Below are 24,467 nucleotides of genomic sequence, written 5' to 3'. Positions count from 1 at the left end.
CTCTTCAGCCTCATTGCCCCCATTCCCCCTCTTTACCCCCACTTCTGCCAAACCAAACCCTTGAGCGCTTCCTCAGTCTGCACATTGCTCCATGCCCTAGCCTTCATAGTGCTGGCCTTCTTCCAGAACATTCTCTCCCCAACATCATGACTCTCCGTTGAGAGTGCTCCCTGCCACCCCTTCCTGCCTTGCTGGGTCCCTTGTGCCTCCATCTCATTATTGTGTGAATGGCTAATGTCCCCTCCTTGAGAGGGTCATCTCTGAGGGTAGGGATGTGACCCTAGTGCATAGATGCTCAGGGATGTTTAGGGAGGAAAATCATCAAGAGACCCAGATTTGAACCCCATCTGTATCACCTCCCACACCACGTGCCCTTGGCCTCCCTGGGCTTTGATGCCCTCATCAGTCCTGCATGTGCTGCCAGGCTACTGTGAGCCTTTAATGAGCCTGTGTTGACAGATGAATGCATTCTTGGGACGACTAATCAACACACACAACTAAGGCCAAGAGAACCAGGGTTTCTACCCCAGGGACCCCCTCAGCCCCACCCTCTAGCAGCCCTGGAGCTGGGTCCCTCTGCCTCTCCCAGGATGTAGTCAGAGGCTTGAGCTTCTGGAAACTCTTGGATCTTGTCCCTGCTCCTCCCAGTCCTGCCTCGGCTCCAGGCGTCTATCTCTCCAGCTATTTTATTTTCTGATCTGGAGTTCAAAAGAACAGATCTACGAGTGACAGCCATGGGGAACAACAGCCAGCAGGCTCGTTCATGTTGGCCCAGATGAGAGCCTGCAGGCTGCCCACCTCTCCCTGCTGGGTCTGGGCACCCAGAAAGGAGGGCGTTTGGGTTCTGGTTCTACGGGCATCAAAGGCCAATGTGACTGAGAACAGCAGCTCTAGTTAGAAGCAAGGCCAGTTTGGGGCCAGAGCAGGGGGAGGGGGGAGCCTAGTCTAATTAGAGCCCTAACATGCTCCTTTGAAAGCATTTTCAGATGTCCCCAGCCCTGCAGGCAGGGGTGGTGTAATAATAATAAAACAACATTTGCGTCGAGATTTCATTTATAAAGCACTTTCTCAGGGGTGGGGTGGCACTGGGTGGCCCTGTGGAATCCTGGCTGGGAGGCCGCCCTGGCCTTGGGTCGGCTCCGCCCTCCAGCCAAGCTGGCGATTGTGTGCGAGGTAAACAAAGCGCCATTCATCCAACTGTTTCCGATTCCTCTGCTCCTCATTCCTTTTTCCCTGTCTCCCGTGAAGAGCTCACTCTGGGTTTGTCACTCAGGCCAGAAAAGGGGTGTTAGGGGTCACAGAGGGAGACCCCTTCCCTGATGGGAAGAAGCAGGGAGGTGGGAGGGCTCCCTCCCTCTGCACATCCCCACCACCCCCAGCTCTGGCAGAATAACAGCCTTGCTGCGGTTGGTTTGTGCAACTCTTTGCTAACCTGTGGCTGTGTCTTCATGGACAAAGTATGAGCCCAGGTTTGGTAATGTCTGCGTGCACGCCACGTTTGTGTTTGGTAACATGCAGAGATAAGCAGTTTGTGGGGCTCTTCGAATCCCTGCCTACCTGAGTGGGCCTTGTGTACACAGTGTGGGGGCGAGGGGCCCTGGGGTGTCTGCCCCTGCACTGGGTGGGCGGGGTGAGGCAGCTGGGCCCCACTCTTATACAGCCCAGGCTGGAGACTCGCCTGCAGTCACCTGGCCTCTGGCACCCTGGGGTGAGGCATTGGGCGCTGGCCCCTTAAGGGCCTCTGATGAGCTATATCGGGCCCACCTGCCTGGGTTCCGGCAGCTTCCGCAGCCCCAGCCAGAGATGGAAGATGCAAGAGGTCATTGCGGGGCTGGAGCGGTTCACCTTCGCCTTCGAGGAGGATGTTGAGATGCAGAAGGGCGCTGGGCTCCTGCCTTTCCCGGGCATGGACAGTGAGTGAGGAAGGGGCCGCTAGCCCTCCCCTACCTTCCCTTTTTGTTTTGACGTGGAGTCTCGCTTTGTCACCCAGGCTGGAGTGCAGTGGCGCCATCTTGGCTCACTGAAAGCTCCACCTCTGGGTAAACTCCATTCTCCTGCCTCAGCCCCCAGAGTAGCTGGGACTACAGGCGCCCGCCACCACACCTGGCTAATTTTTGTATTTTTACCACAGACGGGGTTTCACCGTGTTAGCCAGGATGGTCTCTATCTCCTGGCCTCGTGATCCACCTGCCTTGGCCTCCCAAAGTGCTGGGATTACAGGCGTGAGCCACCGCACCTGGCCTCCCTCCCCCTACCTTCTCTACAGGCCTCTCTGCTCAACTCCCTGATGCAACGGCCCCTTCTCTGTCTCTCTCTTCTGTGGCTTTGGGGCAACTCATTTTCCACACAGAGAGGCACAGAGAGACGGTGAATTGAGAGAAGCCACACTGGCCTCCTGAGCTCCTGGGCCAGCCTTGAGCACCTCGAGCTCCTCTGTTTCAGAGCTGGGGGGTTAAGGGTTGAGGTCTGCTGGCTGGCTCTGAAGGTTAACCTCTACAGGGCCCAGATATGAGGGCCCACAGGCCAGAGCCTAGGGGAAGTCTAGGTGGGACATGCCGATAGGAGGTGGAGGCTCCTGGGACAGCTGCAGCCTCTGGGGAAGCTACCTTCTCCGTTCCGTTTTCTTCGTCCAGAGTCGGCCTCAGCTGTGTGCAACTTCTTCGCTAAAGGGCTCTGTGAGAAAGGTGAGTTACTAGGCAGGCCTGGGCCCCAAACTGGGTGAGTGTAGGGTCTGTCTGAGCTACACTCAGCAGGGGCTCTGCCTGGCCTGGGACAGGGTGTCAAATTTGCACCTGGGAAGGGAAAATTGGGATGGAGCAGAATTTTATTTTTATTTTATTTATTTTTAGATAGAGTCTCACTCTGTCGCCCAGGCTGGAGTGCAGTGGTGTGATCTCGACTCACTGCAACTTCCGCCTCCCGGGTTCAAGTGAATCCCCTGCCTCAGCCTCCTGAGTAGCTGGAACTACAGGCGCCCACCACCAGGCCCGGCTAATTTTTGTATTTTTAGTAGAGATGGGGTTTTGCCATGTTGGCCAGACTGGTCTCAAACTCCTGACCTCAGGTGATCTACCTGCCTGGGCCTCCCAAAGTGCTGGGATTACAGGCATGAGCCACCATGCCCGGCCATGGAGCAGAATTTTAGACTTACAGGTAGACAAAGGATAAGTGGGTGGATCCACCGAGCAGCCTGCCGCTCCCCTAAGATTTCCCCACCTCAGCAGCAGTCTTCGTAGTTTGCAGTTCGCGTCAGGGTAATCAGGCTGCCTGGAAAGGGGTTTTTCTTTCTTTCTGCCTTGCTGGGATGGGCGTGTGTCTGAGCTTTGGCCTGTGCATTCCCAAGAGCCTCCAGCTTCTTGATGTTTTTCTTGTTTTCTTCCTAGCTAGACTGGAGGCATCCTTCTTCCCCAGTCCCATGCTCTGACTCAGTTTGGAAACTGGTCAATTGTCTCATCCATTCCCTGTGCTCTGAGGTAGCACTAGCCACCGTCTTTTAAATGCTATCAAAAAGCATCCTCCACTTCTTTCCTGCCCTGACTTTGGGTCAATACCCTCTTCCTAGGCCCCTCTCCCCAAATGCAGCCATTCTGGGAAGGCCTGACTCAAATACAAGAGTTTTCAACTTTTCTTCTGGCTCTTGGCTCACGTAGAGGCTCTTCCCACAGAAATACACAACTGCCCAAAATAAAAAACACACACACACACACAAAAACTGGCTTCCAATTTTAGGGTTTCCCAGTCTTGCTTGCCTATACATTTGGGTTAAGAAATCTCCCTGGTGTGAGAGTTTAGGACATGCTTTCTGATCCAAATGACTCTGTCCCTGGAAGCTGGGAGGCTGGAGGGGACCGGGCAAGGAGGACCTGGGACCATGGTCGCCCACCTGCCTTGTTTGTCTTGGAGCCACCCCTGGACCATGCAGGGAGAAGGGAAATGAGATCACTGGTCACCCAAGGGCTTGTGCACCCAGGACCCTGCAGGCTCAAATGTGGGCTGAATGGCGTCTCCTCAGCTCAGCCCATCCAGTCCCTAGAGCAGCGGTTCCTAGCAATACTCTTTTGCAAAGAAAGAAAGCTATTGTGGTGGAAGGTCAGAACCAAGCAAGCCAATGGCCAGCAGTGGAGGGTAGGGGTTATTTAAAAAGAGCACCTTGGCCAGGAGAGTTGGCTCACACTTGTAATCCCAGCACTTTGAGAGGCAGAGGCTGGAGGATCGCTCAAGACCAGCCTGGGCAACATAGCGAGACCCCATCTCTATAAAACATAAAAAAAAATTGTTTTTTAAAAAGGAAAAACAGAAATAACACCTCCCCTACACCCCAAATTATGTCAGAGAACTGGCCAGGCATGAGGCTGGACCTGCTTAGAAACTCAGGAACTGCTAGCCTGGGACATGGCAAAGCCCTGTCTCTACAAAAAATAAATTAGCTCAGTGTGGTGGTGCATGCCTGTAGTTCCAGCTACTCGGGAGGCTGAGATGGGAGAACTGCCTGAGTCTAGGAGTTTGAGGCTACAGTGAGCCATGACTGTGCCATTGCACTCTGGCCTGGGCAACGGAGTAAGATCCTGTCTCAAAAAGAATGAATGAATGAATGAATGAATGAATAAATAAATATAAAGAGAAAGAAACTTAGGAACTGGGTGTCCTTCCTGCTAAAAGCAATGCAGACTTGAGTGATGATGATAAAACAGTTAAATGTAACATTTCCATGGAATATTCCTTATAAATCATTACAAGGTTGGCTCTTCTGTCACCCTGTTAGGTCTCTGGAATCGGGAAGCATAACATTTGGTGTTTTTAAAGATGGGAATTCAACGTGCCCTAACTGAGCACTTACTATGTGCCAGGGGCCGGGTTGGGTGTGGGGATTCCGGGCTGGAAAGCCTGGCCCTGCTCCCTGGCGGGATAAGAGGGGCCGTTAGGCACTGTGGGAATGAAAAGGAGGCAGCTGTTCTGAGCCCAGGTGCTTCCCTGGGGAAGGGCATGACATGCCAGGCAGACGGGAAGGATGGGCAAAGGTGTGGTAGTGGGAACAGCTGTGCATTAAAAAGTGCTTGCCCTGGCCAGGCACAGTGGCTTATGCCTATAATCCCAGCACTTTGGGAGGCTGAGGCAGATGGATCACCTGAGATCAGGAGTGTGAGACTAGCCCGGCCAACATGGTGAAACCCTGTCTCTACTAAAAATTAAAAAAAATAGCCAGGTGTGGTGGTGGGCACCTGTAATCCTAGCTACTTGGGAGGCTGAGGCAGGAGGATCACTTGAACCCGGGAGGTGGAGGTTGCAGTGAGCTGAGACCACGCCATTGTACTCTAGCATGGGCAACAGAGCAAGACTCTGTCTCAAAAAGAAGAGCTTGCCCTTCATGCTGGCTCGGCCCCCAGTTCTTGCCCCTACAGGGTCCAGGTGAAGGGATAAGGGGAGAGTCACTGGGGACTGAGTCGGGTACCCTGCTGGGGAATCCCGTGGAGGGCTGAGCCGGGCCCAGGCTGTGGATAAGAGGCCTCCCAGCCAGGTGCTCTGGCATCTCCAGGGAAACTCTGCCCCTTCCGACACGACCGAGGGGAGAAGATGGTGGTGTGTAAGCACTGGCTCCGGGGGCTGTGCAAGAAGGGTGACCACTGCAAGTTCCTACACCAGTATGACATCACCAGGATGCCTGAGTGCTACTTCTACTCCAAGTTTGGTAAGGCCTCTTCCTGGCTCGGCGCCTCACCGTGGAGGGTGGCAGTGTGGGCTGTGAAATGGGAAGAAGGTTTCTAGAGGAGGGGGCATGCAGAGGAGGCTGAACATGTCCCTGGAGGCCAGAGAGACCTGTCTGAGCCTCGGGTGCCTGTTCTCCAAACCCCTAGACAAGCAGAAGTGTACCCTGAAGTCCCTGCCCTTTACTGCCCCCAGGATCAAGGTGCATACCAGTTACCCCCAAAAGGGAAGAGGGGATTGTTGCTCTCCCCAGTCCTGGTTCATCACACACCCAGCCTATTTGGAAATGTCTCAAATGAGCCATCTCTCAGGCCCCGGCTAGAACTTCCTGAACATCAGGCCTTCAGAGCCACATTCACGATGCCTGCTGTACCCTCAAAGCTCCTGTGCCACTGTCTGCTCTTCCAGCGGTCCTGCTGTTTTAACTCTTACTTTAGAAGAAACTTTGCATTGTTTCCATGAATGGAGAACTAGCATCACTTGTTGGAAATCAAAGGTAACTGTAAACATAAATCCATGAGGTTCAGAAGTCTAGCACCTAAAATCATCTTGTGTGGTCAAGCCTCAACCAACATCTTGCCTCCCTCTGGCTTCAAGGCATCCTTTGTCCTTTTTATTTATATATATTTTTTGAGACAGAGTCTCACTCTGTCCCCCAGGCTACAGTGCAGTGGCTTGATCTTGGCTCACTGCAAACTCCACCTCCCAGGTTCAAGCGATTCTCCTGCCTCAGCCTCCTGAGTAGCTGGGACTACAGGTACCCACCACCACCAGGCCCGGCTAATTTTTGTATTTTTAGTAGAGACTGGGTTTTGCCATGTTGACCAGGCGGGTCTTGAACTCCTGACCTCAGGTGATTCACCTGCCTCAGCCTTCCAAAGTGCTGGGATTATCTGCGTGAGCCACCGCACCCGGCCTCCTTTGTCCTTTTAATCAAGGGACTATTTATGGGACAGCTGCAGCCACTTTCCCACTTATTTAAGAAAGATTTGTGAATGTGCTTCAGGTTTCACCCTTCACAATACAGTTCTACGGCTCAGAGCTTTTCGGAGCTGGAAGGAGCCTTACGGATTATCTACTCCAGTAGTTTCGAACTGGATTCCATAAAGAGTGACCTGCAAGGAGAGAGCTGGCAGAATCCCCTAGATGCCCCTGACTCAGGAGGCTTGGCTTCCAAATGTGGCTGGAGCCAGCTTCAGGGCCTCCCAAGTGGCTGCTCCTCGTTAGTGCCAATGGGAGGGTCCTGGGTACCTGAGAAGGAGGCAAAGCATCACCTAGGCCAGTCAGAGCCCCTCCCAGGCTAATATTCCATTTCCTGCCTGCTCCTGGGAGGCGAAGGCATGGCAGTTCCTGAGAGCTGCCCCCAGGTCTCCCCTGAAAGGACAATGTTTATCCAAGCTCCCCTTGGTCACTGCCTAACATTCTGTGACTTTAGTAATAAAATGCCACCTACTTAGTTATTCCTTCAATAACCCTGATCAGGTGCTCCTGGGCATGGATACAGGAACAGGACCAGGTCCCCCTCGGCCCCCAGATAACTCCAATTAGTAGGGGACAGACTTGTAAGCCCATGATTACAAGATATAATCTACGGTTCTTACAGTAAATGAATGCATATGGCTTTCGAATATCAAAGTGATGATCACTGTAATTGGTGGTGTTGGGGAGGTGTGGGAGTGGGAAACAGTCACTGGAAGCGCCCTCTGTCTGAGGTCTTCAGCCCAGTACCCCGGTCTCTGAAATGAGGACTGAAGGTTGAGGTGCTGCTGCCACCTGCTGGCCAGGTCAGGAATGCAGAGACGTGCGCCCAGCAGAACGGCAACCAGTGTAGATGCCTTCTTGTTATCTCCATCCAGCAAATGCCGGCTAGCATCACCTAGTGGGTGAGGTCACTTTGATTCATTAGAAAGCTCAAGCGCAGAGTCAGCATTCTGCCCAGTGCTGTACACTGACAATGAGCAAATGAACCCTTCGTGAATGTGAGGAAGCTGAATGAAATGGATGTGGCCTTTTCCTCTCTCTGAGCCCTGGCATTCTCTGTGAAATGAGAGGGCTGGGAAAGAATGGTGGTTTTAAACTCTTAGGAATTGGGGGTATTCTCTTTTTTTTTTTCTCTCTGAGACAGAGAAAATTAAGAGCCCTCTTAATTTCTCTTAGGAAGAGAGCTCTGAAGGAAGAATGGGGGAAGATTCAACCCACTTTTGCTTCATTCAAGTTGAGAACTCATGAATCTTTCCAACTTCATCCTCCTTATCTACAACACAGTGCTTTTCAGAGCTGCAGGAGCGTCATTGCATATATTCCACTGATTTTCAAATTGCTCCAAGAAGATCTATTTTATACGCTAGGCCTCTACAGAGCAAGGTTTTGCCTGAAGGAAAGTACCCCTAAGCCAGGAACAGTGGCTCATGCCTGTAATCCTAGCACTTTGGGAGGCCGAGGTGGTGATCCTGAGGTCACCTGACGTCAGGAATTTGAGACCAGACTGGCCAACATGGTAAAACCCCGTCTCTACTAAAAATATAAAAATTAGCCAGGTGTGGTGGTGCACACCTGTATTCCCAGCTATTCGGGAGGCTGAGTTGGGAGAATCGCTTGAACCCGGGAGACAGAGGTTGCAGTGAGCCAAGATTGCACCATTGCACTCCAGCCTGGGCGACAGAGTAAAACCCTATCTCAAAATAATAAAATAATAATAATAATAGCACCTGGGTAGCCCAGGCCCGCTGAGCTGGCTCATTGTAGGAAATAAACTAAACCTGAGACTTGGTCTAATCCATAGAGAGATGATGACGCAGGCTTAGTATAACTGCAGGTACCTACTCTGCAGAGTGTTTCTTTTCATACCTGTGCCAACTTCAGCAGGGCTCTGCTTTTCTTTGCATTTCTACCAAGGGGAACAGCTTCCCTAGGCTCTGTAGGCAGCATGGGTTTTGTAGTAGAGATGAAGAGGGGGCTTCAGTTACAGCGACATAGAAATATCTCCACTTAATGTCGCAGGTCTTCTTGGCTCTCCTTGTTCCTGCTAGCCTCCAACTGCCTTCAGTTCCAATGCCTCCTTTTCCATTTGGGGTCCTGCCCCCACTCTTACTCTTCCAGAGGCATATATTCCGACCATGCCCTGCTTAACAAGTAAGACTGGGATGCACCCTCTTTAGACTGTAGAAGGGATTAGACATGCTTGTCGTCTTCAAAAAGCTGGTGACTCCCAGAATAAAAAAGCCAGTGTCTTCTGTGTATGTGAGGGGCAAGGTCAATCTGGTTTGGGGACACAGAAGTGACCACAAAGAGAAACTGCTTCTACAAAGAGTGCTGGGATTTTCAGGTGACTGCAGCAACAAGGAGTGTCCCTTCCTCCATGTGAAGCCAGCTTTCAAGTCCCAGGACTGTCCTTGGTATGACCAAGGTTTCTGCAAGGACGGTGAGGCCTTGGAAGCCAGGGAGCCCTAGGGGTTGTGGGGATCAGGGTGGGGGCTTTCAGCAGGGGAGGGGCCATTTTCCTGATGAGGCTGTGCCTTGTTGAAACCCCAACAGAAGCCGGGCGTGGTGGCTCAAGCCTGTAATCCCAGCACTGTGGGAGGCCGGGACGGGTGGATCACCAGGTCAGGAGATCGAGACTATCCTGGCTAACATGGTGAAACCCCATCTCTACTAAAAAATAACAAAAAACTAGCCGGGCGAGGTGGCGGGTGCCTGTAGTCCCAGCTACTCGGGAGGCTGAGGTAGGAGAATGGTGTAAACCCAGGAGGCAGAGCTTGCGGTGAGCTGAGATCCGGCCACTGCACTCCAGCCTGGGCGACAGAGCAAGACTCCATCTCAAAACAAAAAAAACAAAAAAAACAAAAACCCAACAGAAGGCCTTTCTGTAGTTCTCCAGCTCTGCTCTGACACACAAAACACAGCCTGGTGTGGGGCCATAACAGGCTTCTTGGGGCAGACTGACTTGGGTTCAAATCCTACCTTCAGCATGTATCAGCTGCATGCCCTTCTCCAAGCTACGGAACCACAGGAAGCTCTTGACACAGGGTGAGGCCCACAGGAGATGCTTAGTTCATGTGCGCTCTCTTCTGCATTCCACTTATCCACCTGGGGGATCCTGAGTATTGCTTAAGCATGTCCTACCTTTCCCATTGCTGTCAGCCAAATTTAAGAGGCAGCTACCCCCAGCAGGGTTCCCATGCACTAAGCAACAGGGTTTCTCCCTCTCCTGTGTCTTCAGATAGGTTTTTCTTACTGAGTTCTTAGTGCTGTTGGTTTTAGGGATCTGGGTGGGGGTGAGGGCTGCTGAGAAGATCAGTAGGATTGTGGGTTTAGCTTTTTCTTTTCTTTCACCCAGACTGGAGTGCAGTGGTGCGATCTTGGCTCATTGCAACCTCTGCCTCCCAGGTTCAAGCAATTCTCCTGCCTCAGCCTCCCAAGTAGCTGGGATTACAGGTGTGCGTCACCATGCCCAGCTAATTTTTGTGTTTTTAGTAGAGACAGAGTCTCGCCGTGTTGCCCAGGCTGGTCTCAAACACCTGGGCTGAAATGATCCACCCACCTTGGCCTCCCAAAGTGCTGGGATTACAGGTGTGAGCCACCCCGCCCAGGCAGGTCAGCTTTTTCTCAGCTATACATCCCATACCGAAACAAGTAACGGGCAGCAAAGTATGGTTCATATCCATGCAAATCCTCCAGGACACAGCATGTCAGTGACACTTCCGACTCTATATCAGGACTTGCCAGCTGACACCTGCCCCAGCACATTCCAAGGTTCCCTTTCCCCACCCCTGTCTCATGGCTAGAAGTGGGTACTTTAGGGTGGTATGGAAAGGACAGGAAGATTTATCCACCCATATTAAGTGAAGCCCCGATGACCATCCACACCCTTCCCAGGGAGCTTTTTCATGTGTTTTCCCCTCTTGCTGAAATGGATCCTTCTCATCACTTTCTCTTTGCCCAGCAGGTCCTCTGTGTAAATACCGCCATGTCCCCAGAATAATGTGTCTCAACTATTTAGTTGGCTTCTGCCCCGAGGGACCCAAGTGCCGATTTTCTCAGTAAGTACGATCCTTCAGTTATCAACTCCCACCAGAGTGCTGGGCCTGGCCTTCTAGTTCTAGATCTTTCCATACCTTTGCTGGTCCATGGTGGAAAAGGAAGCGTCTGGCAAGCATCTGCCCCAGTATTTTCCTGGCACCAATGCCTGACCCTGGTGATCTCAGAACTCGAACCCATCCTCTTAATGTGTACTCATGCTGGGGATGGGTGTCGATCTTTTCACAAACTGTTCTAGTAATAAGAGTAGAGACACTTAACACCCATTTCTCCCCAGTCCTCCGTAATTCTCCCTCACGCCCTGGCTAAGGGAGGGCACCTTCCCTACAGGGTTCTGAAATACGAACTCTGCAGCAGGCTGGCGCAGAGCATGTTAATGAGCAGAAGATGGGAGGGCGAGAGCTGAGCTGTAATCGTCTCTCTCCACTTTCCTTAGTCCCAAGATGAATCTTTTATTCAACCCGAGTTACACGAAGGTGAGTGCAGGCAGGCATCTGCCATCGTGCCTCATCCCTCTATTCCCACTCCTTTCTGCTCCCCAGGGAAGCTCACCCAGCAGCACTGCATGGCTCCCAGCAAACCCTCACTCTCCTTTGAAAGGCAGTCATCATGCATGCGGGGCGCATATGTGTGGTTGTTCCTCCCAGACTCCTCTCCAACCTCTAGGATCTCTGCTGTGGGTAGGGTAGGACTTCTCTGTTGAGCAGCCCGAGGCTTTCCTTCTGCTAACTGGGTAGCATGCGTGGTTTTTGGAATCAGGGCTGGCCCTGATTGAGAACTGGGCCCAGTCCCTAGGGAGAGATACACTCTCAATAGACACCAAGTGTTGATGAACGCCTATGTCAGGGGTTGGCAAACTACAGCCTGTGGGCCAAGTGCAGCCTGCTGCCTGTCTTTGTACAGGTGAAGGGCTAAGAATGGTTTGTAAAAAGTGGGAGGAAAATCAAAATATTTTGTGACATGTGAAATTAATTCCAGTGCTCATAAAGGGTTTTGTTGGAACAGAGCCATGGCTGTTCCGGTGCTTACAATGGCAGAGTCCAGTGGCTGCAACGGAAACCCAGTGGCCTGCAGAGTATAAAATATGTACTGTTTGGTGTTCTATAGAAAAAGCTTACTGACCCCTGGTCTAGGTGACTGAATGTTGGACACCTGTTTAAGTATCACAGAGGCCAGACAGCGTCAACACTGGGGCAGCTACTGACAGCTACTGGGGACTCCGAGCACTGGATGCTGGGTGGGTGATGGTCTGGGAGGAAGGCAGTCCCTGCTGGTTCTGAGTGGACATTGAAAGAAGGTGGGAGGCGATCTGTGGGACTGTGGGGAATTTACAAGTCCATTTACTATGAAAGCCTAACTTTCATTGAAAGGTATGCTTTTGGCACTTAAAAGTATAACTGAAGGCATCTTGAACCTTGGTTTCACCCTAAATGCATGGCCAGCGCCACGGCCCTCTGTAAACTTGTAGCATCTGCACAGACGGACTATCTGCAGTACGTGTTTCCTCACGACTTCACTTTATCTGCAGCTTGTCAACCGGCCCCAGGATTCAGCACCTCCTATTTCTGCTGTGAAGGTTGGAAGCCCCCATTCCCAACAGAGTGCCTGCTCTCCTGCCTGGGGATCAGGGGTCAAGGGCAGGATCTGTGCCACAGGGTGGGCAAAGGAACTCAAAGGGCTGGGCTAGTGCTGGGCTGAGAGCTGGGAGGGCAAGGAATGATCAGGGAGCTGGAGAATGACTCCTTTTCTGCACCAGATGGGAGCGTGAATTAGGAGAGAATGAGAGGATACTGTAAACCATTCTGTTGGCACCTCCTGCTGGTCAAGACTGTTCCTTCAAAAGGAACAGTCATTTCCCGCTTTGTTGCCTACTACTCTTCAGTTACTTGTACATAACATCCTTGAGATTCTTTTTTGGCAGGAGGGCAGAGTATGGTTAAGGAAGGGAATGTAGCACCTGGTTCCTTTTTCTGCTATCTTCTGGTTTATCAGGAAGAAAAAAAAAATCATGTTTGATCATACCTTCATTCTGATAGCTTCTAAACTGTCCTGAGCTTTGCAGTCTCCATTCTGCAAGAGAATAGTTTTATCGGGATGACAGGTAGGAGAGGCAGAACCCTTGACTTTCTTGTACAGTTGCTTTTATGTGCCTTGCAATATCTAGAGCCTTGTTCTCTGGGATTGTAATGCTGGGCTTGAATGCCTGAAATAAGCTTGACTAAGAAGCAGAATCCATCCAATTCCTCACAAAGGTGGCTAACCATCTCCTACGGTTCCCTAGACATCTTTAGAAATCTGAATTTACAAAGTCATGCCATTCACTTTTTCTGTTTTTGTGTCAAAGACCAGGCCATTATGCCAGTAAGTCTCAACTGGTAGGAGTTATTAAAAACTAACCCACGGTCAGGAGAAGATGCTCAATGGGATTCTGTTTTCCAAGTTCCACAGTGAGCCTGCTGTCATCCTAAGCAGGGTATGAGTGAGGTGCAAAAGTAGCCTGTGGCATGCAGGTTTCTTTCTTTTGATCCTGTAAGTGAACGAGCTACTAAAAATACAACACGATTGGAGGCAGATTGGCAGGAATGAGTTATCCATAAAACGGGAGCAAAATGTACATAAAAACCAAAAGTTCAAGTCTATGGGAAATCCACGATTATACTTTGCTCAGCTCCTACCAACAGTTCCGGGTTGCACGTGGCAATTCCTCTGCATATGGCCTCAGCTGCTGCTATCAACTGGCAATTAACTCAAATGGTTTTCTTTAGCATGACAGCTGCTTCCCTTTATGGCTTATTTAACTCTAAGAATATATTCTGTGCCTTATGTGTGGAGTATTATGGAGTAGATGCTACAAAATAGGCTTATCCTGGGGAGGTAAGGTAGTGACATGTAACATTCAACAGTATTACTATCTTTTAATGGCATAATGAAAGGCCAATACCAAGGCAACTTAATCCACTGGGAAAGGAGAGGTAGCAGCTGTGCTGAGCCTTTCCGAGAAATGGAGAAGTGCAATGTGATGTGTCAGGAAGAACTGGACCCCCACCTTGGTAAAGAGACAGGTGCCTGGCGTGCCTGGAGCTGGAGTCCCCAGTTAGGGCAGTCTGAAAGAATGGAGCCCAGGAGTCAGGTTTTGGGGGGTTGAATGCCAGTTCAAACCAATGGGGCTGCTATGTGATGAACAGCACAGAGCTACGTAGGCAAATCACTCTACCTCAAGCCCGTTTTCTTTTTGGAAAATGAGCAGGATAGCACCTATGTCACAGGACTGTTTGAATCTAAAAGGAGAAAACACATGCAAAAACCTTGCATGGCACTCAGCACAAAGCAAGCCCCAGATGCTGGCTGGATCTGCGTGTGGATTGTAGTAGGGCCTCTCTTCCTCCGTTCAAGGTTGGAATTTGTATATAGTATGATGGCACATACTACAGGCTTTAGAACAGCTGCTGTCAATGAGTTCCCACCATCACAGACGTTGCTGGAGTTAACACACATAAGACTTCTAATCTCACCAAATGTCTACAAAGTAGGAATAAGTATCCCCAAATTACAGTACAAAGGAGGCTCCAGTAAACTGGATAACTTACCCAGGGACACACCCACCCATTTCACAGGTGAGGCTCTAGAAGAGGCAAATGATCAGCTCAGGGGAGTATTTTTTATATTTTACGAATATTTTTATCATGAAGAGTGGCGGTAGTAGTATGTAGATTCCCCATAAAGCATAAAAGAGTCTGCTGATAATAAAATGATTTTATTTTTAACAGCTAAAATAAATTTTAACGTGCATTAGAAAAACTACACGTTCCCAAGTAAACTCAGTCTTTCAGATATTATTATTCAGGATTAAACGAGACTGCCCTGAGGTTAATCCACTTATACAGACCACGTGTGAGTTACAGCCGGGGTGTTCAAGCATGCCCGTGAGTATTTCCAACTTTTAGTAAAAGAATCTTCTAATACATCCTCTCAAGCATGGAGAGTAGCCTGGGTGTCACCATGCCTCTTCTGCGGGATGGATGGGAAGGTGAATATGGATTATGTGTACGGATTCTCATGCTCCATTTGTATACACCTTGCAGGAAGATTCGGGAATTCAAGCTGCTGCCTGGAAGCAAGATCTAAGCATTGCTTCTTACCTAGTGGGGCTCTCACCAATGCCACAGACTGGGCAGAACACGACTTTTACCCCCTCTCCTTCTGGAGCATGATTTTATTTTATTTACTTTTTTTTTTGAGACAGAGTCTGGCTCTGTTGCCTAGGCTGGAGTGCCGTGGCATGATCTTGGTTCAGAAACTTCCGCCTCCTGGGTTTAGGCGATTCTCCTGCCTCAGCCTCCCGAGTAGCTTGGATTACAGGCACCTGCCACCATAGCTGGCCAATTTTTGTATTTTTAGTAGAGACAGGGTTTCATCATATTGGCCAGGCTGGTCTTGAACTCCTGATCTCAAGTCATCCGCCCGCCTCGGCCTCCCAAAGTGCTGGAATTTACAGGCATGAGCCACCACGCCCAACCTGGAGCATGATTTTAAGAGATAAAACTTATAAGGCTGTTTAAAATGGTAAATCATGTTACAGCGTTTTTCCTTGGCTCTGTGAAGAGATGAGTAGTTACTCCATCTCACACCTGAAGCGTGGATTTGTCTGCTATTTGTTTTGAAGAGTCTTGTCTTTCTGGATGAAGCTTTTCATCTGGCGACCACCTACATGATTGGAACTGGCTGTGCAAATGAACTTATAGCAATTTTACATATATGAGTGAAACATGTATCCTCACAAGTTTACATCAGTATTGCACCCTGGAGCTGTGAGGTGTGCTTCCTGATCATGCTGAGTTTGTTTAGATCTAAATCTCAGAAAATAATCAATTAGCTATCAGTTTAACTCAACAATGCTCTTAAACTATTCTGAACATTAAGAAGAGATTCTTGAAGGACTTGATGAAACATCTTCACTTATTTTCCCAACCTAGATGGCAGCAATGACCAGATAAGGATGCTGTTCCTTCCATTACTCTGTAGACATTCCAAGTAATTCCAGAGTGTGGAGACTTTCCAATGGCTTCTTTAAAGTTACCCACGCTACTTTATTTGTGGATTCTCAGCACCTAATTCAAAGAAGTCAGCGGCGAGTTTTTTTTTGTTTCCTACTGTATGTGAGTTACAATTCTTAGTACTTAACAATGTCAACCAAAAAAGCCGTCTTCTTATTAATACAGGATCTCACCTTTGCCTTAAACTTGGCAATACAAGGCAGATCTCCTTTTAGGACTGATAGATCATTAATAGTTCTATTCTCATTTAGGAACTTATTTTCAGGGATATAAAATATTTAGTGTAACTAAGTTAAACTTTTTCATTATGTTTTAGCATTCTGATTATGACAAGTGATACGACTTCATTTATAGCAGTGATACAAACGTTCCTGATAACCTTGAGGGGTGACAAGCTATCCCTTTATGCTACCACTACACTTAACGTGTTACGGGGCAATTCAGTGGGCAACACAGGGCATGAAGGCACTAGAGACAAGTCACAACAGGCTTCTCCTACTTAAATGTGCTTCCTAATCCAAACATGTTTTAGAGCGGCAATCCCCCGTCGTCTTCGCCACACCACCACATGGAGGTACTGTTCTCTTCCAGGGCAGGGGTCGGCACAATTTTTCTGTAAAAGCCAGATAGTAAATATTTTCAGCTTTTCAGGGCATATGGTTTCTGTCGCAACTACTCGACTTTGCTGTTGTCGTGTGAAACAGCCATGGACAGCACCTAACCAAATGAGCAGGGTATGTTTTTGTACATTTTGACTACGTACAAAAACGAGGCAGTGGGCGGCTTTGGTCTGTGGGTCATGGTGGTCTGCTGCCCCTGCTCGAAGGAACTGGGGGACTGGGAAAAGGGATATTATTGAAGGTCATTCTCATCTACCTTCTCACCTCAAGAGTTCCTGGTCTTGAGTAAGCACACATGGGGAGGTGTGGAGACAATCATTAAGCATCTCTCCTAAAGAGCACTCACAGAGAATGGGCACAAAGCTCTTTCAGCAGGGAAGATTGTTCTGGGTTCCAATGAAGTTCTTAGTAATATTAAACTAAAATAACTGAATGTAGAACTCTTTCCCTCAACCACAACTTTTTTCCTTACAGAGAATTCTAAGATACAGGGATATATTGCCGAATACCTTAACTATGAGAATTTGTTGCATAATTAAATTACTCCCATTAGGGATGGAAAGGAGCAGGGGACTGGGAATAGAAAAGGTAGGTAAAAAGTAGCCCCAGCATTCCAGCTTTGAGAAGAGAGAGAAACAACGTACAAGTCAACATATGCTAGCTGTGGCTTTCCTGTAGGTTTTTTGGGATTTTTGAGATAAGGTTTCACTTCCATTACCCAGGCTGGAATGCAATGGCACAATCTCAGCTCACTGCAGCCTCTGCCTCCTGGGCTCAAGGGATTCTCTCGCCTCAGCCTCCTGAGCAGCTGGGACTACAGGCGTGTGCCACTGAGCTCCGCGACTTTTTACATTCTTCTGTAGAGATGGGTTTCACCACGTTGCACAGGCTGATCCTGAACTCTTGACCTCATGATCCACCCGCCTTGGCCTCCCAAAGTGCTGGGACTATAGGCGTGAGCCACCACACCCGGCATTCCTGTAGTTTTAAAAGAGCTGGGACATAACAGGAACTGACCTCATGTATTGTGGGATGAGGATACCACAAGCAAAGCTGAGGCAGAGGGGTGTATGCGTGTGATATACAACTAACCCTCTATGTTAGAAAGGAGGTTGGGGAAACACTTATCCATTGATGCTGCCTAAATTTCCTCAAAGCTTTTTCTACCTGTAAGTATCCAAGTTACTCTCTATGGGCCAAAGCGGAAGTCAAAAAATCAGACACTGAATAGTTTGATGAGATGAAGAAACACAGAAAACCCACCAGCCAAAAACAACCCTAACAAATTGAGAGGAATTTCGCAGTAATATACAGAAACTCTTGAGAAAGGGATGGGGTGGGATTCTGAAAAGTTTCCAGGAAGAGATGATAAGTTAGCCACCTGGTCACTATTATACTCAAGATGTATAAAATGTGATTTAACATTATAGTTAGTGTGCTATTTTAAAAATCATCTTAAAAATATTTGTAAGGTTTTTTGCGGAGGCTTACCTGCAACTCGAATGCCCATCCTTAGCTCCTGTGTTTCTCACACCTATCAAGATCTGGTCAAAGGCCCCAGAGAACCTAAGGGGAAGGGCCTGATGTGGGCTTATTTTCTGCCAATTCAGATACTTTCCTGTATCAATATATAGGTAGTAGTCTGGTATCTCATATAGATGAATGGTAATGAGATACTAGGTTTTTACTGAGAAATAACTTCTTAATTTTAATGATGAACTTTGTCATCTTCACATCTCCTTGAATTATAACTTTATGATTAAACAAAACTAGTTTTTCTCTAATTCTCAGTTGCTCTTGACAGCAAGCCAAGAACATCCAGACAGAACCAGATCTGTCTACATTAATACATTTACTTCCTATATCATTATTTTAGATTCCAATAATTTTATTCATTTTTTTTCACTCCCTCTCCCTGTCCCACATATTACACATTTTTAAATTGTTAAGTATGTATTGCAGTCGTCTCCACCGTACGCTCTTTGCTGTTCCAGAATTTTAAGTGATGTCCAGGTCAACACCACTTACGCCAGCGCTGCAGCTCTTTGGATAAACAGAGACAAATGTAAGGATCCAAGAGGCCACTTCCAATGACTGTTGCTATCTCTTGCCTCTACAGATCATTCTGTTATATTTTTGTTTTATAAAAGTTTAGAAATAGAGTATTAAGCACAATGAGTTTGTTTCACTTTCTTCAGTCTCTGTTCACTAATGTCAGGTATCAAACAATCCCTTTCAGACTGGTAAAACTTTAAGAAAAAGCCCTTTTCCCTGTGGGAGAAATGACTCTTGGTTTTGGGCCTCTCCATTTATATAGGACGATCAGAAAGGCACTCCTTTTCCTCACCCATGGCCAGGTGTCTGATACAAGAGATGGTGGCGAGGCCATTCCAGCCAGCATGCAGGAGTGTGCTGCTGCCCTGTTCCTGCTGTCGGACCTACCTGCTACTCGCTAGGCACTGATTTCATCAAACAAATCCCAATTAGCATCAAATTGTGATTTTTTTAAAAAGAAGTCTAGTGTGTGAATTATGTTGGCCTTCAGAGTTCATCGTTATCTTGTACTTTTATACCTGAAGTTTTCATCTGAAAGTCGGCTTTTTTTTTTTTATTGTACAAAAATACTGGTGGTTTTGTTTTGTTTTGTTTTTTGAGATGCAGTTTCGCTGGTCGCCCAGGCTGGAGTGCAGTGGCGCAATCTCGGCGAACTGCAACCTCTGCCTCCTGGGTTCTAGCAATTCTCCTGCCTCAGCCTCCCAAGTAGCTGGGACTACAGGCGCCTGCCATCATGCCCAGCTAATTTTTGTATTTTTAGTAGAGACAGGGTTTCACCATGTGGGGCAAGCTGGTCTTGAACTCACGACCCCAGGTGATCTGCTTGCCTCGGCCTCCCAAAGTGCTGGGATTACAGGCATGAGCCACTGCACCCAGCCCCAAAATATCGGTTTTTGATTATAGAAAACCAGCACAAAAATTTAATTATACAAAAATACTGATATTTTTGATACCCATCATGTCTTTTTAACTATAAGGATATATTTTTATAATACAATACTTTAAAAATGAAGAAAGATACCTTGAATTCAGGGAAATGAAAGTAAGGTATTTTCCTTCTGGTTAAGACTTAGTGCAAGCTGAAACTTGGAGAATGGTGCTTTGGTTTTTAAGTGTTCAAAGTAGATTAACTGAGATAGCAATAAGACTTAGACACATTGGTAAGTGACAGCTGTATTCTATTCCTCCTCCTTTCTTTTGTGGTATAAAGGTGTTTGGTTTCAATGCCAAAAAGGTGTTCTTAGGCACTGAGGAAAAGCACCTTCCACTGGAGTAAGGAAACAGTTCTTAGGTACCTGACCTTTTGGCAGGGAAGGAAAAAAAGCTAGAAAGGCTGAGTGCAGTGGCTCATGTCTGTAATCCCAGCACTCTGGGAAGCAGAGACAGGTGGATCACCAGGGGTTAGGAGTTCAAGACCAGCCTGGCCAATATGGTGAAAACCCTGTGTCTACTAAAAATACAAAAAGGTAGCCAGGCATGGCGATGTACACCTGTAGTCCCAGCTACTTGGGAGGCTGAGGCAAAAGAATCACTTGAACCCAGAAGGCGGAGGTTGCAGTGAGCCAAGATTGTGCCACTGCACTCTAGCCTGGGTAACAGAGCAAGACTCCATCTCAAAAAAAAAAAAAAAGACAACATGAAATGGAAGACAAGGACAATTATGTAAATTCTAGTCAAATCTTATACAGGCCATTACAACCAAGCCTCTAATAAAACCCCGGAGCCCGTCAGGCGCAGTGGCTTACGCCTGTAATCTCAGCACTTTGGGGGGCCGAGGTGGGCAGATCACCTGAGGTCGGGAGTTTGAGACCAGCCTGACCAACACGGAGAAACCCCATCTCTACTAAAAATACAAAATTAGCTGGGTATGGTGGCGCATGCCTGTAATTCCAGCTACTCGAGAGGCTGAGGCAGGAGAATCACTTGAACCCAGGAGGTGGAGGTTGCGGTGAGCCGAGATCATGCCATTGTACTCCAGCCTGGGCAACAAGAGCAAAACTGCATCTCAAAAATAAAAAAATAAAAAACCCCAGAAACCCCAGGCAATAGCTCATTCAGCAGGGCCTGTCAGATACTGTAAAGCTGTAAAAAAAAAAAAAAGACAAAAGCAATTCAGAGAATCCCTTCAAAGTCCACATAATGGGATGGGACCTGTTATTTAGGCTAAAAATATAGAAAGGCTTACTCAGGCGTCTGAAACTCCAGCTACAACACAGGACGAAGTATCCTGTGAAGAGCATCGTGATGCTACCGACTCCACTCTTCCTTATGGTGGTGTTGCACCTGATCCAGCCTGTTCAAAAGGAAATACAGCTTGTTACAGTGACTGAAACGAGGGCCAGAATCCGCGGGTCATTCAAGTTCTCCCAGTTAGCTTGAGTGATGGAACTGTAATTCAGAGATTTACACGCACATATTTTAAACATATAAAGGCTAACATCAAATAACCTTAACTTGACTAGATTCAAATTAGTTACTCTTGTTTTGGGTGCTTGGTTAAAATCTTTAGTGGGAGGAGGCTAATACAACTGGTTAACTTGAGGTTTAGAGTCTTTCTAGCTTTGGGAGGAGGCAAAATCAATGTGGGCAAAGGAAAGTTGGGGGTAGGTATTAAAAAATACAAGCTGTTGAATAAATGGTAGTTATTAGCTTTGGTGCTTTCAATTATGTCAAACTCCAAAATGAAAACAGACAAGTGGAAAACTAGGAAGACAACAGACATTTTAACAGTTTTTCCCTCTCCTCTTTAGCCGTGCTGTAACAGCCTAAAGAGAAACTTTTCCAAATGCCCGGAACCAGCAACAGAACGCAACAGTCAAACTCCAGCCTCACCTTTTTGTACAGCTCCCAAGAGCCTCATTAGAGAGAAGTTGGAGGTTGTAAGTCCGGTGGGGGGTTCCAAACTCCTTATATGAGTTGAGCTTCTTTCCAACAAAGAAACTATGGTTCCAAACAGAAGTCACTGTCATTGTTTACCGAAACGTACCCCCTTCCCCAATATCCAGTGCCGAAGGATCCAGGGCTAAGCCTCAGGAAAAGCATATTCTAAACAGGTGAAGTAAAGATTTCTGCATTGAACTGCAGCTAAGTGTTGAAAGTCAAATCAATTACAGGTTGAAAAGACGTTTTTCAAAAGGCCAAGGGACCCCTGCAAATCAGGACCTCTACTTGTTTTTGGTCTGCTGAGTACCCTGGCCAGGTGACTGATGTGCATGTGCTTCATGAAGTGAGTCTTACATCTTTTTGTTTGTTTTTGAGACAGAGTCTCACTCTGTCACCCAGGCTGGAGTGCAGTGGCATGATCTCGGCTCACTGCAACCTCCACCTCCTGAGTTCAAGTGATTCTCCTGCCTCAGCCTCCTGAGCACTGGGATTACAGGCACACGCCATCACGCCAGGCTAATTTTTGTTATTTTTAGTAGACATGGGGTTTCGCCACGTTGGCCAGGCTGGTCTTGAACTCCCAACCTCATGTGATCTGCCTGCCCCAGCCTCGCAAAGTGCTGGGATTACAGGCATGAACCACTACACCTGGCCTCTTTTACATCTTCTATCATCTGCTAAACATGTCAGCGAAAAGCATGACTTTCTCCTATTATGACTGTGACTTGTCCACAGTCAACATGCCTGTTCTATTACCCTATTGCTATTATTGGCCAGGAAACATTTCCTATTTACGTTCAGTACATGAATAACTTAAGCAGAACCAAAAAAGAGGGCTTATGCAGGCCGGGTGCAGTGGTTCACACCTGTAATCCTAGTATTTCGGGAAGCCGAGGCAGGCGGATCACGAGGTCACGAGATCGAGACCATTCTGGCTAACACAGTAAAACCCCATCTCTACTAAAAAATAGAAAAAATTAGCCGGGCGTGGTGGCGGGCGCCTGTCGTCCCAGCTACTCAGGAGGCTGAGGCAGGAGAACGGTGTGAACCCGGGAGGCAGAGCTTGCAGTGAGCCGAGATCATGCCACTGCACTTCAGCCTGGGCAACAGAGCAAGACTCCATCACAAAAAAAAAAAGAGGGCTTATGCTCCTTAATCACATTTCTCCTGCACCTGGTTTTCTCCATGTTTTATGACAGGTAATCTCCACTACTGATGGTTCTCTGGTCTTGGTTTGGTTCATCAGGATAAAGAATAAATTAAACACCGATAACAGGTTTAGCAGGTGTGGTAAAAGTTGCTGTGGATGTAAAAATATCCAAATGATCATCAAATAGCAATGAAAAGAATCATGCTGGCTTCGAAGAAATTGCACAGAAGATAATTCTCTTGCAAGGTAAAGGTTAGTCTCTTAAAAAAAACCCCATTCATCTTGGAAAAATTTTGAGGAAAATGGTGCAAAGAGACAACTTCCTGAAAATTGCGACCATGCAGCAGTGTCAGGACCATGTGGTTCCCTGGCCTTGCCCTGATTTCTCCAGTCAGGTGAGCCTACTGGCCTGACCTGCAGTTAATTCAGTAACTGTTAGCTCACTGGCCCTGCCTTTAAGTATCAAAGGAATGAGCTGGCTTCCTGAGAAGGGCAAGTGACCTATCAAAGGTCTTGCCTGAGTGAGAAAAGGTATAGCCCATTCTCTTATATAAAGATTTCAATAAAACTCTAATTTGCAGTCACTGGAGACAGCCATTGCCTGGTGAAATTACAAAGCTTTTTGAGGAGCCAATGGCACCACCTTTTAATCCCTATAGATGGATGTGGCCTTGAAGTCCTTGGCCAGTGGAGGGATCAGGGCTTGACCTGATCCTAGGGTCTCTCTCCTCTGGTATCTTCTGTTCGTTTGGTGGTAATCAAAGTCTGAACATTGATCCTGGATCCGACTTCAATAGTTTTTCAATTCATAATGGAAGTAGAGGCCCTATGATGATTACAGCGTATTTACCGTCTGATATAGAAGTACCAAACTAAGCACAGCATTTATTAGTTACAGACTATAAGCAATAAAAGGGATTAAAATAGTTTCTCACCACTGTTTGGAAGGAACTTGTTACTGAAGAAAAAATTCTATTTTCCCTTCTATATCCTATCTCACAACGTTGGTAATTTAATGTTTCAAGTTACTATACCTTATTACTGTGTTCTTGGGACCTAACAGCGAAATGTATTAACAACATATCAAACAAGGTATTGACTTCTCTCTGTGGTCTTTAAACTCTATTTGAGGTTTACTGTTTGGAATAGTTAGTAATTAATACCTCCAGGTTCACCTGACTCTTCTACCTGTGGTCTTTAAGCTCTACTTCAGGTTCACTGTTTGGGATAGTTAGTAGAGTCAGACGAACCTGGATCTGAATCCTGATTTTGTCACTTACTGCATGAACATGGGCAAGTCACTTAAGATGTCTGAAGCTCAGGCCAGGCGCAGTGGCTCATGCCTGTAATCCCAGCACTCTGGGAAGCTGAGGTGGGCGGATTACCTGAGGTCAGGAGTTCGAGACCAGGCTGGCCAACATGGTGAAACCCCGTCTCTACAAAAAAATACAAAAAAAAAAAAAAAAATTAGCTGGGCGTGGTGACAGGCGCCTGTAATCCCAGCTATTCGGGAGGCTGAGGCAGGAGAATTGCTTGAACCTGGGAGGCGGAGGTTGCAGTGAGTGATGATCGCACCATTGCACTCCAGCCTGGGAGACAGAGCAAGACTCCGTCTCAAAAAAAAAAAAAAAAAAAAAAAAGATGTCTGAAGCTCAGATTCCTTATGAGGAATAAGAGGGTGGGACAGTGGTGTCACCACCGAGCTGTTAAGAGGGCTAAATGAGATAATGTATCTAGCATAATGATAGTCATAGTCATTGCAGATAAACGTCAGGTCCCTCCCTTTTTTTCCTCTAAAATGAAAAGTGTGTATCAGGGATATTCCTAAGCACTATAAAATATAGTACAGAAAATACACAAGTCCTTCAGCTTGCTAGAGAGATTTATCATGGGGGGAATGTGTGCATCTGCAATTGAAAAACACACAGAAGGCCGGGCACAGTGGTTCACACCTGTAATCCCAGC

At 47.6% G+C, this 24,467-nt stretch overlaps 2 protein-coding genes across 13 annotated transcripts in view; one reads left to right on the top strand and one right to left on the bottom strand.

Moving 5' to 3' along the window:
* The first annotated feature begins 497 nt into the window (after nucleotides 1-497).
* Nucleotides 498-10,849, top strand: CPSF4L (cleavage and polyadenylation specific factor 4 like). Its single transcript, XM_033182016.1, has 5 exons — nucleotides 498-1,913; nucleotides 2,634-2,684; nucleotides 5,534-5,686; nucleotides 9,029-9,124; nucleotides 10,649-10,849. Exons 1-5 carry the CDS (start codon nucleotides 1,745-1,747, stop codon nucleotides 10,744-10,746), a joined length of 567 nt encoding a protein of 188 aa, XP_033037907.1. The 5' UTR covers nucleotides 498-1,744; the 3' UTR covers nucleotides 10,747-10,849.
* A 3,626-nt stretch (nucleotides 10,850-14,475) lies between these two features.
* Nucleotides 14,476-24,467, bottom strand: part of CUNH17orf80 (chromosome unknown C17orf80 homolog) — a 17,176-nt gene continuing 7,184 nt past the window's right edge. For 5 of the 12 annotated variants that reach the window (XM_033182000.1, XM_033181999.1, XM_033182001.1 and 2 more), the window contains exons 4-6: nucleotides 21,302-21,409; nucleotides 20,655-20,762; nucleotides 16,122-16,407 (exon numbers count right to left, since the gene is read on the bottom strand). In XM_033182000.1, the coding sequence (XP_033037891.1) occupies nucleotides 16,307-16,407; nucleotides 20,655-20,762; nucleotides 21,302-21,409 (317 nt within the window). In that variant the 3' untranslated portion in view covers nucleotides 16,122-16,306. Of the gene's footprint in view, nucleotides 14,749-15,133; nucleotides 16,408-17,102; nucleotides 18,458-20,654; nucleotides 20,763-21,301; nucleotides 21,410-24,467 lie in introns of those variants that run through there. The other 7 variants (XM_033182004.1, XM_033182010.1, XM_033182007.1 and 4 more) reach the window with 5 other exon arrangements.

The sequence above is a fragment of the Trachypithecus francoisi genome, unplaced genomic scaffold (assembly GCF_009764315.1).
Source record: "Trachypithecus francoisi isolate TF-2019V2 unplaced genomic scaffold, Tfra_2.0 Lachesis_group20, whole genome shotgun sequence".
NCBI classification, from domain to species: domain Eukaryota; kingdom Metazoa; phylum Chordata; class Mammalia; order Primates; family Cercopithecidae; genus Trachypithecus; species Trachypithecus francoisi.
Note: the sequence above shows the minus strand (reverse complement) of the source record. Positions and strands in the feature narration are given on the sequence as shown.